Genomic DNA, 15,208 nt, shown 5'->3' on the forward strand with positions numbered 1-15,208 from the left:
ACAGTAAAACAAAATGTTTCATGTGGTGATTTTAATATATTTAAGCAATCAATTATTTGTCTCATGAACTTAACTATCTTAGGAGTTTTTTTGTTTGTGCTAATATAGTAACTACCTGTACTGGGTTTGTTTCATAAAATAAAAATTGATGCAGAAACTGTGTTCGGTTACTATTTGAACCACTCACTATAAAGTAATTTTAAACTGCCTATTAAAGAACCCATTTAAAACGTGTAACAGTCATTGACCTGGGGGTAGAACCTATCCCTACGTGAACTAAAGTCTCCATTCACCCATCCTTTAACCTTAACGAAGGTGGGGCCATCAAAGCTGTCCCAGAGTGCTCAGACTCAAGAAGAGCTGGTCGCCATGGCTTTTCCCAAGCCGGAAAGAAGAGAGGACAAGAATTGCCCAGTGTTTTCTACGTGCTGTGCCTACATCTGAAGGGTTCAAGTGTTTTGTACATGGATCATGAGAATGGGAGCTGCAAGAAGTTACATCCTTACACATCCTATAATATAGCAAAACAAAACTGAATAGCTTTTTAAATACTTAAGAAAACATTCTCTGATGCTCCCTTTGGAAGGAACCTTATAAACCATGTCACAGTATTGAACTCAGATGCATACAGAAATGAATGGAAAAATGAGATTTGACCCTGAGGTCATCCCCTCTGGAATATGACCCGGGGAACCTGGCCTGGTCCTGCTAAATCAAAATAAGGTGGCAAATTCAGTCTTTCTAAATTCATTCCAAGACCTAGAAAAATAAGAAGTCAATGAAATAATTATAGTTCCTAGTCCTTAGGACAAAATGAAGGAAACAGATGATGCAATACTTTGAGGCTAAAAGCACAAAAGAAAAAGAGTTTCTAATAAAAACATAACAGGAAGAAATGATCCTGACTTTCTAAATTCACCCAAGTCTAGAAGAAAAGGGGCAACAGAATGGCGCATTTAGAGCTCTATTCTATTACAGGAAGACTAACCATAAAAGTACGTTCTTTTCTGTCAGCTTCCTCACTGAAACCACATCCAGAATTCCCAAGAGTACAACAGACAATTGCAGACTCTCATATTAGTTACTGAATTAGCATAAACAGATCGTAAATAAAAATTCCATTCATATAATCCTATCTTCAAAGCATGGAAAAAAAAGTACAAAACATGGACTAGAGCTAACTTTATTTTGTTAAATGTATTAGGTGCTGGAATCATGATTTCTTTTCAAAAAGGAGACAATGTACCTGAGATAGCTTCCAAAATAAGCAACAATATTTGGGTGTTTACAGTCTTTCATCATAATAATTTCTTGCTGCACAACTGCAAAGTCTTCACCTACAATTAAAAAAAGAAGGCATGTTGAATATTTAATAGGTTAAATAAGTTCCAAAATGTTCATTTATTTTAAAACATAATTAATGTTATTGATAATACTTTTAATGACAATTTCAGTCTTTGTCTGACAGAAAGTAAAACACAGTGACTAAAAGCACACACTCTGGTCCCAGACTTTCTGGATTCAAATCCCAACTATGTCCTTTACTAAGCTGTGTGAATTTGGACAAGCTATTTGACCTCCCTGTGCCAATTTCTTCCTCTGTAAAGTGGGAATAAAAATAACTGCCTGTTGTGGGCCATCTGGTAACCCAGTATTGCTAGAGTATAGGCCTCTTGGCCCCACGAAGAACCTGTGGAGATACGTTTGACACTCTTAGTGTATTAGGCTTCCTGCCCTAACTTCAAAAAGGATTAATTCTTTGTGCTAAAATTACATTATTTGGTAAAAAGGAAAAAGTAATGTATATTTTCTAGTGAATTATCTGATGATTATTTCTAAAGAATAATAGTAATAATAGCAAATGCTTACATAGCGCTTACTGGTAATTCACTAACCCTAACACAGGAACCCCAATATACCGAGAGTGTCAAATGTACCCCAACAGGCTCTTGTGGGGCCAAGAGGCCTACACTCTAGCAGTATTGAGTTATCAGGTGGCCCACAAACACAGGCTTAGCCTGTATTCCAAAGCCTTGTTCCAACTGGGCTGAGCCTGGTCAGACTATTAGCAAATAATCTCTCTTCTCCTACTCCCTCCTGCCCAAATTCTTCAAAATAAGATCTGGCAATGCTATAGCAGGGTCACATGCCGTGGCTCCTGAATGAACACTTGTCATAGAGAGAAAAAGAACTGCAGTGAATGCAAATGTGGTGAGCCAGAGACCATGCAAAAGAGAACAAACGGAGGTGCTTACATTTAAATCAAAGCAGCTTTGTATCACTGTTCCAGTTCTTAAAGTATTACATGCTTGAAGAGCCTGATTAGATGTATATTAGGCAAAGTAAAAAACAGAAGTCTTCCAAAGTATCCTTCAAATCGTTAAGTATGAGGTTGTTAGGGCAAGCCCTGACATTTCTGGCCTTGGTCTTTTCCTACTGTAAACGTAACACGGGTATTGAAGTAGCCCAACCATGAACCACTGGACCCGATATCAACCCACCTCACTGCCCCGTTACAAGGAAAAGAGTAATGGAGAACAGACTGTATGTCAGGTTCTTAATTTCTGCAATGAAGAGTACACAAAATCGAAGACCTCCAAAGGGAGAATAGGAAATTTTTATGCCTCCAAAATTTCAGAAGAAAGTCACTGGACTGAAATCCTCTTCTGAGTTCAATTCCCACCAGGAAGGATCCCAGATTTTTAGTACATTAAAAGAAATCTAAGTTAAAAATAATAAAGCCAAAATGAGACTAATACCAGTTTTCAAGACTATATTAAATTTTTTGAAAATTCTAAATTTTGCTTTCTCACCTGCCTCTTAACTATACTTCCCCCCAATCTTGTGAAAGGGTTACATGAGATCAAAGTTGACCTAGTCAGAGTGAACTCTAAGACTTTAGTTTGATGGTCAGATAACAGCTCTCTTTCCATGGATAGCCCTGAGAGTTTAGCAGTCAGTGCACAACCTCAAAGGGAACCAGCTTTAGAATAAAGTTGATCTGCAGAAAACACTGAAGAGAAACAGGAAGACGGAGGAAAGCATATGATGATGTAATTGAGCTACCTCAGCTGCCTCTAGATATGCCTGTACCTATATATATAAAAGCCTAAGCGACCAAACAACCAAACGAACAGTCAACCGGTCACTGTGACACACACTGACCACCAGGGTGCAGACGCTCAACGCAGGAGCTGCCCCCTGGTGGTCAGTGCGCTCCCACAGCCAACCTCCCGTGGTCAGCCAACCTCCCGCAGTCCCTCCTCCTGGCCGGCTGGCCAACCTCCCATGGTCCCTTTCCCTGGCCGGGTCCATCGGCCTGGATCGGGGAGGCTGGCCAACCTCCCCCTCATCCCCCCCCTCCCCGGCCAACCTCCCGCGGCCCCAATCGCCAGCCAGGTTGAGGGACCCCACCCGTGCATGAGTTCGTGCACCGGACCTCCAGTATAATCAATAAATTCCCTGCATTCTTTAAGCCACCTTGAGTTGTGGTTTCTGTTACAACTGTAAGCATCACAACTTCTAGTTATCTTTGCACATATCCCTGCCCTAATGGACACTGCAAATGTGCCTGCATGTCTACGTCCTCACTAGAACGTTAGGTCCTCTACGACAGGATTATGCATGCCTTAATCATCTTTGTATATCTAGCACCTAATATATGATTAATAAAACTGTTGCCTGAGTGAATCTACCATTCCTCATTATTCTTCTCCATGATGACTCTAAATCAGATATGTCTGCATCTAGTTTAATTTCATCCAGTTATGCAATTAGTTGCTTATGTGCTACTCTTGAGCTTTCTACTGAACCCTCTGAGTGGCTTTAAGCCTTCAACTACCTCTTTCCCATTAAATGTTGTTGATCCAAAGTGCATTATCTTTTTCCTATTAAGTCATTTCTATGTGATTACAAGAACGGCCAAATTAAATTCAACATTTTTTATGGGTGGAAAGAATCCAAAGAAATAATCTAAAACTCAATTTTTAAAGGTAACTGGTAAAAGTAGATTTGGGTAGGGATAAAGAAAGCAGAGTTTAATAGATTAATAACACAAAGGAGCCTAATGGTGGATTTAAAGAACTTTCTTCAAAGCTCAAGGGAAAAGATTCCAAAGAATAAATTAACAAGCTCCCTCCCCCAATTCTAGAATACTTCATAGGATACTGTAGAACAGAATGATTAGACTACATAATCTAAAAATTATTCCCAATTCTGAGGTTTTTTTTAAGACATTAAAGTGAAGAATACATTTTCCAAAAGATGGCAAAAAAACAAAAAAACCTAATTGAGAAAAACAGGCAAGCCTACATATAGAGCAGATAATGAATAAGCCAAGTAACCAGAGAGAAAAATACAAACTAATACATGCAAAATTCTTAAGCATGACATTATTAAGCATTCAATAAATATTAACTATGTGTAGTAGACTGAATAATGACCCCAAAAGTATCTAGTTCCCAATCCCTGATACCTGTGAATGCTACTTTATGGCTAAACGAGTTTTGCAGATGTGATTAAATTAAGTATCTTGGGATGGGGGATTATCCTGACTTGTGTATTTATATTCATAAAGCTAAATCACTAAACAGACCCAAAGGGTTGGGAATGAGGAAGAAACTGCAGATATACTAAAAAGTCCTTTGTTATTTGTTTATTTTTGAGCATTATCTTTAAATGTGTAAATTCTAATTTATCTAGCACAGTCAGCCTCAAGCCCATAATATGGCTCTAATATTATATATATATATATATATATACATACATATACATATATATACTTATTTTTATGTTTTGGCTCAAATATATATTAAAGTGTAGCTAAGCAATCCATGATTAACCTTGCAAAGTATGATCATAAATGATGTAACACCAACTTTCTTCATGATGGCAATAAACACAGAACAGCACTGAGTAAACAACTGGTGGTAAGGGAGCTACTGAAGTACTCCAGGGAGACAGGAAAAGGAGCCAGATAAATCATTACCCTGGTGTCTTGCCACTCTAAGATAAAAATAAAGGGAAGAGAGCTCCTCTCCTGCCTCTCAGGACACAAAAAACTAATGTGAAAAGAAGATTTGCAAAGAAGGAAAGAAGATTTATAAAATACTAGTGGCCCGGTGCATGAAATTAGTGCACAGATGGGGGGGGTTCCCTCAGCCCAGCCCGCACTCTTTACAATTGAACATCCCTCTCGCAATCTGGGACCACTGGTTCCTAACCGCTCACCCACCTGCCTGCCTGATCGCCCCTAACTGCCTCTGCCTGCCTGCCTGATCGCCCCTAACCTCTCTGCCTGCCTGCCTGATCACCCCTAACTGCCTCTGCTTGCCTGCTTGATTGCCCCTAACTGCCCTCCCCTGCCGGCCTGATCTCGCCCCCAACTACTCTCCCCTGCTGGCCTGATCTCACCCTCAACTGCCTCTGCCTGCCTGAACACTCCTAACTGCCCTCCCCTGCAGGCCTGGTTGCCCCCAACTGCCCTCCCCTGCCGGCCTGATCTTGCCCCCAACTGCCCTCCCATGCCAGCCAATTTGGTTCTGATTGGTCGGTTTCTATGCCAGTCAGTGTCAAAAGCTCTGCTTCCTAGGCAGCCATAGGCTCCTCACAGTTCATCCAGGTTTGGTTCTGATTAGTTGGTTTCTATGCCAGTCAACGTCAAAAGCTCCACCTCCTAGGCAGCCATTGGTTCCTCAGTTCACCCAGGTTTGGTTCTGATTGGTCGGTTTCTATGCCAGTCAGCGTCTCCAGGCTTATCTCTGGGCCTGATCAGAGATGCGGGGCTGATCAGTAGCCCCCATAGAGGCCCGGAGAGAAACAGAGGCGCGGCTGCTGGTGAAGCCCGGAGAGAAAGAGAGAGGCAACGACTCATCAACAGCTGCCACGGAGGCTGCGGATTAGACCCTGCCTCTCTCTCCAGGCCTCTCTCTGGGCCTGATCCACAGCCCCCTCAGCAGTCAGTGCTGGGTCACTGCGCCCACACTAGCGGCAGTCAGTGCTGGGTTGCCACGGCAATCCAGCACTGACTGCAGGACTGACTTCCAGTGTTCGGTCGAGCCTTCAGTCGGTCATTATGGACCGTGGGTTTTTATATATTAGGATAGTTTTGGAGATCCATGAAAAAATTGTAAAATGAGGTCTTACTGGTATCTCTTCACACTTTAAAAATTTTGCCCTACAACTTAATAAATGCAGCTCTGATGGAAATCTATACACACACACACACACATATATATATATAAATAAAGAGATAATATGCAAATTAGGCCAGGATTCTGTAACGGGTCATGACTAGACAGGAGGACGTTGCGTACGCAGGTGAGGCCTGGAGCGGAGACTGAGACCGAGGCAGGGGGGCCTGCCTGAGCCGGTGCGGTGGCTCGGGCGGCCCCGGAGCGGACACAGGTAGGGGGCCGGGGGATGCGGCAAGTCAGGCACGGGTCCCGGCCCCCTGCGGCGCCGGTCCAGCCTGACTCCCACGGTGGCTGGTGCTGCGTGAGGCAGGCGCGGGTCCCGGCCCCCCGTGGGGTGCCTCCTCACACGGCAGGAGGCAGGGTGCCTCCTCCCACAAGCCTCTAGTCCTAATATATAAAAACCCTGGGTTGGAACGCCCAGTAACGACCAAGGCTCAACCAACTGGAAGTCAGTCCTGCAGTCAGCTCTGACTGCTTCCGCTGCAGGTGCAGTGCCCCAGCACTGACTGCTGAGGGGGCTGCAAATCAGGGCAAGAGAGACGCCTGAAGAGAGAAGCAGGGACTGATCCGTAGCCTCTGTGGCAGCTTTTGATCAGCACTTGCTTCTCTTTCTCTCCCAGTCTGGCCAGCAGCCACGCCTCAATTTCTCTCCAGGCCTCCACTAGGGCTGCTGATCAGCTCCGCCTTTCTAATCAGGCCTCGGTGATAGGCCCAGAGACGCTGACTGGCATAGGAACCGACCAATCAGAACCAAATCTGGGTCAACTGTGAAGAACCAATGGCTGCCTAGGAGGCGGAGCTTTTGATGCTGACTGGCATAGAAATCGACCAATCAGAACAAAATCTGGGTGCTGTGGGGAGCCAATGGTTGCCTAGGAGGTGGAGCTTCTGACGCTGACTGGCATAGAAACCAACCAATCAGAACCAAATCTGGGTGCTGTGGGGAGCCAATGGCTGCCTAGGAGGTGTAGCTTTTGATGCTGACTGGCATAGAAACCGATCGACCAGAACCAAATTGGCCAGCAGAGAAGGGCAGTTGGGGACGAGATCAGGCCAGCAGGGGAGGGCAGTTGGAGGCAACCGGGCCAGGAGGTGAGGGCAGTTGGGGGTGAGATCAGGCTGGCAGGGGAGGGTGGGTGGGGGCAACCAGGCCAGCAGGGGAGGGCAGTTAGGGGCAATCAGGCTGGCAGACAGAGGCAGTGAGGGGTGATCAGGCAGGCAGGCGAGCAGGTAGGAGCCAGCGGTCCCAGATTGCGAGAGGGATGTCCGACTGCCGGTTTAGACCTGATTCTGGATCAGGCATCCCCTAAGGGGTCCCCAATTGGAGAGGGTGCAGGCTGGGCTGAGGGGACCCCCCCCCCTCCCCGCGCACAAATTTTGTGCATCGGGCCTCTAGTGAAATATAATACCCTATTTTCTCGCTATGAATTTTCTGCTGGTCAATTTCAGTACATTGAAATGAAGCAGCCTTTTAGTAGGGTTAGAGCAAAGCAGAGTCTAGTCCTGAGGACTCTACTTTAGGACTAGACTGCCAAAAGTGAAGCCAAGGTCCTCTTTCCTCAGGAACTGAAAAGTTAAGATAGATGTAGATGTTTTCATTGTGTTTGAAAAGGAATGAGTTTTTCTGACAAGCTGCTACTTAATCAGTTATGTGGTTTTATATTCTACCTTTAATAAGTAATACTGCAAATGGGTAATAGTAAGCAATTTAATTATCAAACTTTTTAGGGTAAAAAAATAGTAAAGAACAATGGGCCCAGAATCAGAGGAATCAGATCCAAAAAAAAAGATGTGAGACTTTGGGCAAATTATAAATACTGTGTCTACTTTTCTGTAATATGAAATGTGAGTGTTAGGCTTAAGAGAATGTTCACAATAGCTCCCAGCCACCAGTATTTTCTATGACCAATGTTTTGAAAGCTGTAAAACATCTGACAACCATCTAGATAGATGACCTAAAAAGTTCCTTAAGACTCTACAATTCCGACTTTAAAACATAAGAGGGAAAAAAACGATTGAAGAGATCTATAATATAGAGAATTATAATACGTTGTAAGAACCTGAAAGTGAAGCCTGAGAGTATACAGATGTGAGTTCTATTCTATTAGCAAGTTCTCTCCATCTTTAATTTTCCCTTAAAGTAAGTTTCAAGAGTTGGCAGGATGCTAGTACAAACAGCTTAAAGACCACAAGAACAAATCTGTAATCTGATAAAATCAGGTTCACTGACCCAATGCAATGAGAAAGACCACACACCAGAGAAACCTTGGGCCATCTCACAAAACAAAATGTAAGAGTTATACTAGTAAGATTCTGGGAAGAGTGGGGTTTAGGTGACATTTAAACGAAGCAGCCTTTTAGTAGGGTTAGAGCAAAGCAGAGTCTAGTCCTAGGACTACTTTAGGACTAGACTGCCCAAAGTGAAGCCAAGGTCCTCTTTCCTCAGGAACAGAAAAGTTAAGACAGATGTAGATGCTGTGTCCAGAAACCCCTTATCTGAAGCTGTGCATCTCTGCTGTAAATCAAGAGTGCCTCTCTATGTCAAAATGACAAGGAAGAGGGGGAAGTTTGATTCTTGCTGATATAATTACACATAGCCAAGTTTTTGGTAGTCTATGATTTTTTAGAACAAAGTTTCTCAGAGAGTAAGCAAGCCACAGTCACTCAAAGACAGGAGTTGTTAGGACACTTGCCAGCTGCCCCATTCTTGGGAGAAATACTGTTTGTGAGACTTTATCTGTCTGTTACTCCAGACTGATAAATGGCCAGGCAGCCTTTCACTCTCTCTATTAGTTACTTGAGATTACTGTCTCCATTGTACTCCAGAATGTGAAGAACAGCTTGCTAATTAAACTGATTACATTATACTCTTCATAAAGACATTTATTTGCTGGTTTATCTTTTGGTTTGTTTATTATACATCAATTTTGCCACAAAATATGTCCAACGTGAGCAAATATACTGGTTTTGAAGAAACACTTACATCTTACCCCAAGAAACTCATTTAGTACTCATTAAATGTGAATAAAACTCACGTAGCTTGTTAAGTGGTGGCTCTACCTCTAAAGATTTTTCATATACTACGGTAGTTCTAGGAAACTGTGTGTGTGTAAATAAGTAAACATCCAACTAAACCTGATAATACAGTTCCCACACCACTACCAACTTCTGAGAGTGGTGAAAGAGTAGGCTATATTGCCAGGGTTCAAATCTCAGCTTGCCACTAATTAGGGCAAGAAACAGTGCTTTGTGTCCTTATTTTAAAAAAGAGAATACTATAAGGATTAAATGAGTCAACAAATGTAAAGCACTTAGAACAGGGCCTGGCACAAAATAAGTGTGAATAAATGTTAGCTATTTATTAGCAAAACTGTCATGGTTTAAACCAACCCATCTCTAAGATATCTTCTTAGTCTCACATCTTCATTAATTTGATTTATCCAATAAATATTTACTGAGTATCTACTAGACTTCCTGAGAAAGAAGGCACTAAACCAGTGGTTCTCAACCTTTCTAATGCCGCGACCCTTTAATACAGTTCCTCATGTTGTGGTGACCCCCAACCATAAAATTATTTTCGTTGCTACTTCATAACTCTAATTTTGCTACTGCTAATGAATCGTAATGTAAATATCTGTGTTTTCCGATGGTCTTAGGCTCTACAGCAGTGGTTCTCAACCTGTGGGTCGCGACCCACAGGTTGAGAACCGCTAGCAGGGTCGCCTAAGACCATCGGAAAACACAGATATTTACATTATGATTCATTAACAGTAGCAAAATTACAGTTATGAAGTAGCAACGAAAATAATTTTATGGTTGGGGGTCACCACAACATGAGGAACTGTATTAAAGGGTCGCGGCATTAGAAAGGTTGAGAACCACTGCACTAACTGATTTGAAGGATGATGTATGTACAAACTACTTCTGATTAGAGACTATTCCCATCAAGTAACTATTTATTAATAACTAAAAATGAAGTCCCTGCTTCAAATGCCAAATTTTTAATTTTTTTAATCCAAGATTTCACCAATTTCAATTATCCCATTAAATTTCTTATAATAAACTGAAGAGTAGGGGACTCAGAGAAAAGAAAAAAACTATTTTGTGATGTTAGAATAAAATTAGACTATATAAAATCTGTAAATAGGTATAAATGAAAAAGCATTTTTTTATTCATTATATTTCAGTGTGGTTTGATCTATCCTTCAAATTTCATCTTAATGGCACTTCTAAAACGTCTACTGTTAATCTAAATCAGGGTGAGCAAAGTACAGCAGCAGGTGGCTCGCTTTGCTGAGAATGGTTTTTCCACTTTAACAGGGACAGAGGTAGGAGAGAGGGAGAACTGTATACAGAGACCACAGGTGGTCCACAAAGCCGAAAATATTTTATGACCTGGCCTTTTGACAAAAGAAGTCCCCCCGCCTTCAAAAATATTTTGAGTGGATTTCTGTTATACTGAAGCTAAAACCTATTTTACCAATAAATTCATATTATCAGTTTGTAGTGGAAGAAGCCATCAGAAAGGCAGCGTCATTGCTCTCGAACTCAATTGTGACACTAACACAATTACTTGCTTATGACAGGAAAGAAAAGGAGAAATGGGGTTTTTAAGAGTGGATAAACAATAGTGTATAGTTAACTCAGAAAGCTAAGGGCTTTGCAGGAGGTGGGAGGAATTCAGGGGTAGAAGAGAGTTGAAACTGACAAAAAACAAGGAGTAGTCCTAGAGGCTTTACAATAAAGTTGGAAAGTAACTAATAAGACAAAATGTGAGAGCTAGGTCTATTGAGAAAAGTGAGACTCAAGAAGTGAAGTTACTTGCCCAAGTTCACAGAGCAAGAGAGTGGGACACAAAGAACTGGACTACAACCACCCAACTCTCAGTTCACCTCTTTCCACTGCACACTGCCCCCTCACCGCAGGACACTGTTAACCGGGGAACACACCACTGTCAGTTTGTGACAAGTTTGCTCAATTGAGCTCAGAACCGTGGTCGGCAAACTGTGGCTTGCGAGCCACATGCAGCTCTTGGGCCCCTTGAGTGTGGCTCTTCCACAAAATACCACGGCTTGGGCGAGTCTATTTTGAAGAAGTGGCGTTAGAAGAAGTTTACGTTTAAAAAATTTGGCTCTCAAAAGAAATTTTAATCGTTGTACTGTTGATATCTGGCTCTGTTGACTAATGAGTTTGCCGACCACTGGCTCAGAAGGAACCGAGTCTCTTCAGGAGTTTTCCCCTTCCCCCAATTATTAATTATTTTTTAGGGACAGGTTGAACAAGACGTCTTCAAGTCTCAAAGAAGTGTAGGAAAGAGTAGATACCACTTCTATTTCCCAGAAAATACTGGGAACAACAAGAGAATGCTAATGAAACAGCCTACCTAATAAAATAGCAATATGCAAATTGACCGCACCCTCGCTATGCCCAAGCCACACCCACCAGCCCAAGCCACACCCACCAGCCAATCAGGGCGAGTATGCAAATTACCCAACAAAGATGGCGGTTAATTTGCATAGGCTGAGAGAGGGAGGAGTGAAGACTGAAGACAACTTAGAAGGAAGAGGGAGGAAAAGCGGAAAGCAAGGTGGCTGCCAGAGGGAAAGCCCGGGCGGGGCGGAGCGGGGTGGAACGGGGTGGAATGGGCGGGGTGGAGCGGGGGTGGAACAGGGCGGAGCAGGGCGGAGCGGGGCGGGCGGCAGTGGCGAGCGGGTGCAGGCGCGGTGGCTGCAAAGGCGGCAGCGGCAGCAGCAGCGCACGCGGCCACAACAGCCGCTTGCAGGATTTTCCTGCAAATGGGCTACTAGTCATTAAAATAAGCCTTAAAGACATCTAGTTGCATACCGTAATAAGAAACATCAAATTTCAATTAATTTACCTGGTTCCAACTTTATTACTTTAATTGCTGCCAATTCACCAGTGTTAACATTCCGTGCCTAAAAAAAAAAAAAAAAAAAGAAAAGATAATTGTGGAAAAAAGCTTTCATTAAAAATTTTATAAAATGTCATTAGCTGTTTATTTTCAATGACATGGAAATATTTTTAAAGCAATAACTGCAAAAGTGATTTACACTTATAAAACAAACACTATATTCTTTACAGTGAATTTCATTATTAATTTAAGCATACATTTTACAATAATGATAATAATAGCTAATATACACATAAGCCTTATTATGTACCAGGCACTATTCTAAGTGTTTTTATATTAATTCATTTAATCCTCAAAACAATCTTATGAAATAGGTACTACTATTATTCCCGTGTTGCATATGCGAAAATGGAGGTACAGAGAAGTTAAAGAACTTGCCAAGGCCATGACAGCTGGTACGTGACTGCTGGGATCCCGACCCAGGCAGTCTGACTCCGGAGTCTGAGCTTTAGAGCATTACACTCTATTGCCATTCATTCAGCCTGGTTAACATTTTGAATTTATTAACTATTTTTAAACTTGTTAATTTAAAAACCTTGGAATATGAAAAGCTAACATAATTATATAACCATGAAAACAGCCCCTGTGTATCTGTTTAAACACACCTGATGGCGCAATCAAATCACTGCAGTTCAATACAAACCAAATGTATTTTTATAAGCCACATATTAAAAATCACTTTAAAAATTACAGACAGAAACTGTCTTTCAAATGGCAGTAATTCTTTGTCAATTTAAAATGTTCTTTAATTGCGTAAAAACTTTTAAACTATTATAACATATAATATTTGAACTATAAACTAAAACTTAATAAATTAATTTTCATATCAACCAATGAAGACCAATACATGTGATTCTCTGATCACAGAAAGATCCATTCATGTGACCAGAATTATTCTCAGATGAAGCACTCATAATTAATGAACTGGTGAAGATCAGTGGGTCACTCACAAGGGATGATAACAGCACCAACAGTGGAATGCTAAGAATACTGAGGCATCAAAAATATCAGCCAAGGATATAGAAAGTAGCTGGATATGGGACACAGCCATTGCTGAAATGTGAAATTTAACCTTTTAACTCAGAAAACAACGAAGGTACTAAAAGATCTCCTTACACAAATTAAGAAAATTACAATAAAATTTGCAGGGAAAATTAATTCCTTAAATCCCCATAATTAATAAACACTTATGATGCCAACTTATGACAGGCAGTGTAAAGCAGACATGAACTGTTATTTCAAAGTAAATTTAATTTCCATTAAATGAGATAGACATTTCAAATAGATAGTGCTAGATAAGTATTTTTTGCCTTCCGTAGGATGAGAAGATATACATGCGCGCGCGCGCGCGCGCGCGCACACACACACACACACACACACCAATAAAAAAGAAAATCAGAATGTCATTCTGGAAACATTTCGTAAAGGGGGCAGAGTGTAACTGTAAAATATTCAGGTATATCACATCAATGTTAGTCATAAATCTTCTCAAATACAATCAAAACTACTTGCCTTTTCTTACACTTCATTATCTTTTCTCTGTTAGGCTCCTCCCTGATATTAATACATCGTCCTTCAATCCACATCTTTTTTAGCACTTGTCCAAATAAAATAAGACAAGATACTCCTCTCTCAAATTCTTAATTCTCCATTTAAAAATCCTGTCATGGTTTTATTTTGTTTATGAAAGAAAATTCAGGATGCGAGTTATTTCATTATGAAATAGCTGAGAAAATGTGAACCAATAGAAAGCTAGGATTATTTTTATAGATGAAATTTTGTTCCCAACTGACCACAAGAGGGCACACTCTCTATTGACAACGTAAGTTACACAAAGTGTGTCTGTCCAAAATGGTTGCTGTACACAATACACTCTTCTAAAAATGGACTTATTAATAGTTAACACCAGCACATATTTAACAACAACAACAACAAAAACTATGACAGTTTATTAAAGTCAATATTTACTATAGGCCTGACTTTTGACTTTTTAAAAATCTAAATCAGTCTAGAATTTTCTAAAGGATAACAACAGTTTTAAAATTATGGTTCTCTAGTCAATCAGAAAACAAGACAGCTAAAATCTTTGCCTTCTGAAATGTTTTCCAATATGTAACTTATTTGACAGAAATAAGAATATTCACAAAAAGAAGGGAAGAATAATTTAAATGCTCAGAAAACAAATTTGGGCTTTTACACATCAAAATCCATATGCTTATTAATAAAAGGTCTTTAAAGCACATGAGTCATCAAGAATCTTGCTCTTCTGGCTAAAATAAATCATAGTTAGCTGTCTCTAAATTTACTATGGTCAAGGTGACACACTGAGGTAAACTTCAAAATATTATCTCTAATACCCTGTAACTACTAGTCTTTTTTTAAATCACCTAGAGCCGTGGTCGGCAAACTGCGGCTCGTGAGCCACATGCAGCTCTTTGGCCCTTTGAGTGTGGCTCTTCCACAAAATACCACGGCCTGGGCGAGTCTATTTTGAAGAAGTGGCATTAGAAAAAGTTTAAGTTTAAAAAATTTGGCTCTCAAAAGAAATTTCAATCATTGTACTATTGATATTTGGCTCTGTTGACTATTGAGTTTGCCGGCCACTGACCTAGAGCAATTTATTAGAATAAAAGAACATGAGCAAGATAAATACTGTAAAATATCACCATGTGTAGAGTTAGAATTTTCTAATTCAGTATCAATAACAAGTTTTCAGACTTGTTCAGGGCAGAAAACTGAAGATAAATATTCTTAAGGACCTAGACCTCTTCGGCCACCATCACAGACTTGTCCACCATTCTTCACATGCTCTCCAAGTATTCTTTTTAAAAATATATACATATATATTTTATTGATTTTTTTACAGAGAGAAAGGGAGAGGGATAGAGAGTCAGAAACATCGATGAGAGAGAAGCATCGATCAGCTGCCTCCTGCACACTCCCTACTGGGTATGTGCCCGCAACCAAGGTGCATGCCCTTGACTGGAATCAAACCTGGGACCCTTGAGTCCGCAGGCTGATGCTCTATCCACTGAGCCAAACCAGTTAGGGCTCCAAGTGATGTTCGTGAGTTTAAAATGCT

At 41.0% G+C, this 15,208-nt stretch overlaps 1 protein-coding gene across 4 annotated transcripts in view; it reads right to left on the reverse strand.

Moving 5' to 3' along the window:
* The window catches only part of MAP4K3 (mitogen-activated protein kinase kinase kinase kinase 3), a 119,147-nt gene that overhangs the window by 60,792 nt on the left and 43,147 nt on the right, over window positions 1-15,208 (reverse strand). For all 4 annotated transcript variants that reach the window (XM_079792258.1, XM_079792260.1, XM_079792257.1 and 1 more), the window contains exons 2-3: window positions 12,073-12,130; window positions 1,247-1,337 (exon numbers count right to left, since the gene is read on the reverse strand). In XM_079792258.1, coding sequence (XP_079648384.1) covers window positions 1,247-1,337; window positions 12,073-12,130 — 149 coding nt within the window. The remainder of the gene's footprint in view (window positions 1-1,246; window positions 1,338-12,072; window positions 12,131-15,208) is intronic.

The sequence above is a fragment of the Cnephaeus nilssonii genome (assembly GCF_951640355.1).
Source record: "Cnephaeus nilssonii genome assembly, chromosome: 15".
Taxonomy (NCBI): domain Eukaryota; kingdom Metazoa; phylum Chordata; class Mammalia; order Chiroptera; family Vespertilionidae; genus Cnephaeus; species Cnephaeus nilssonii.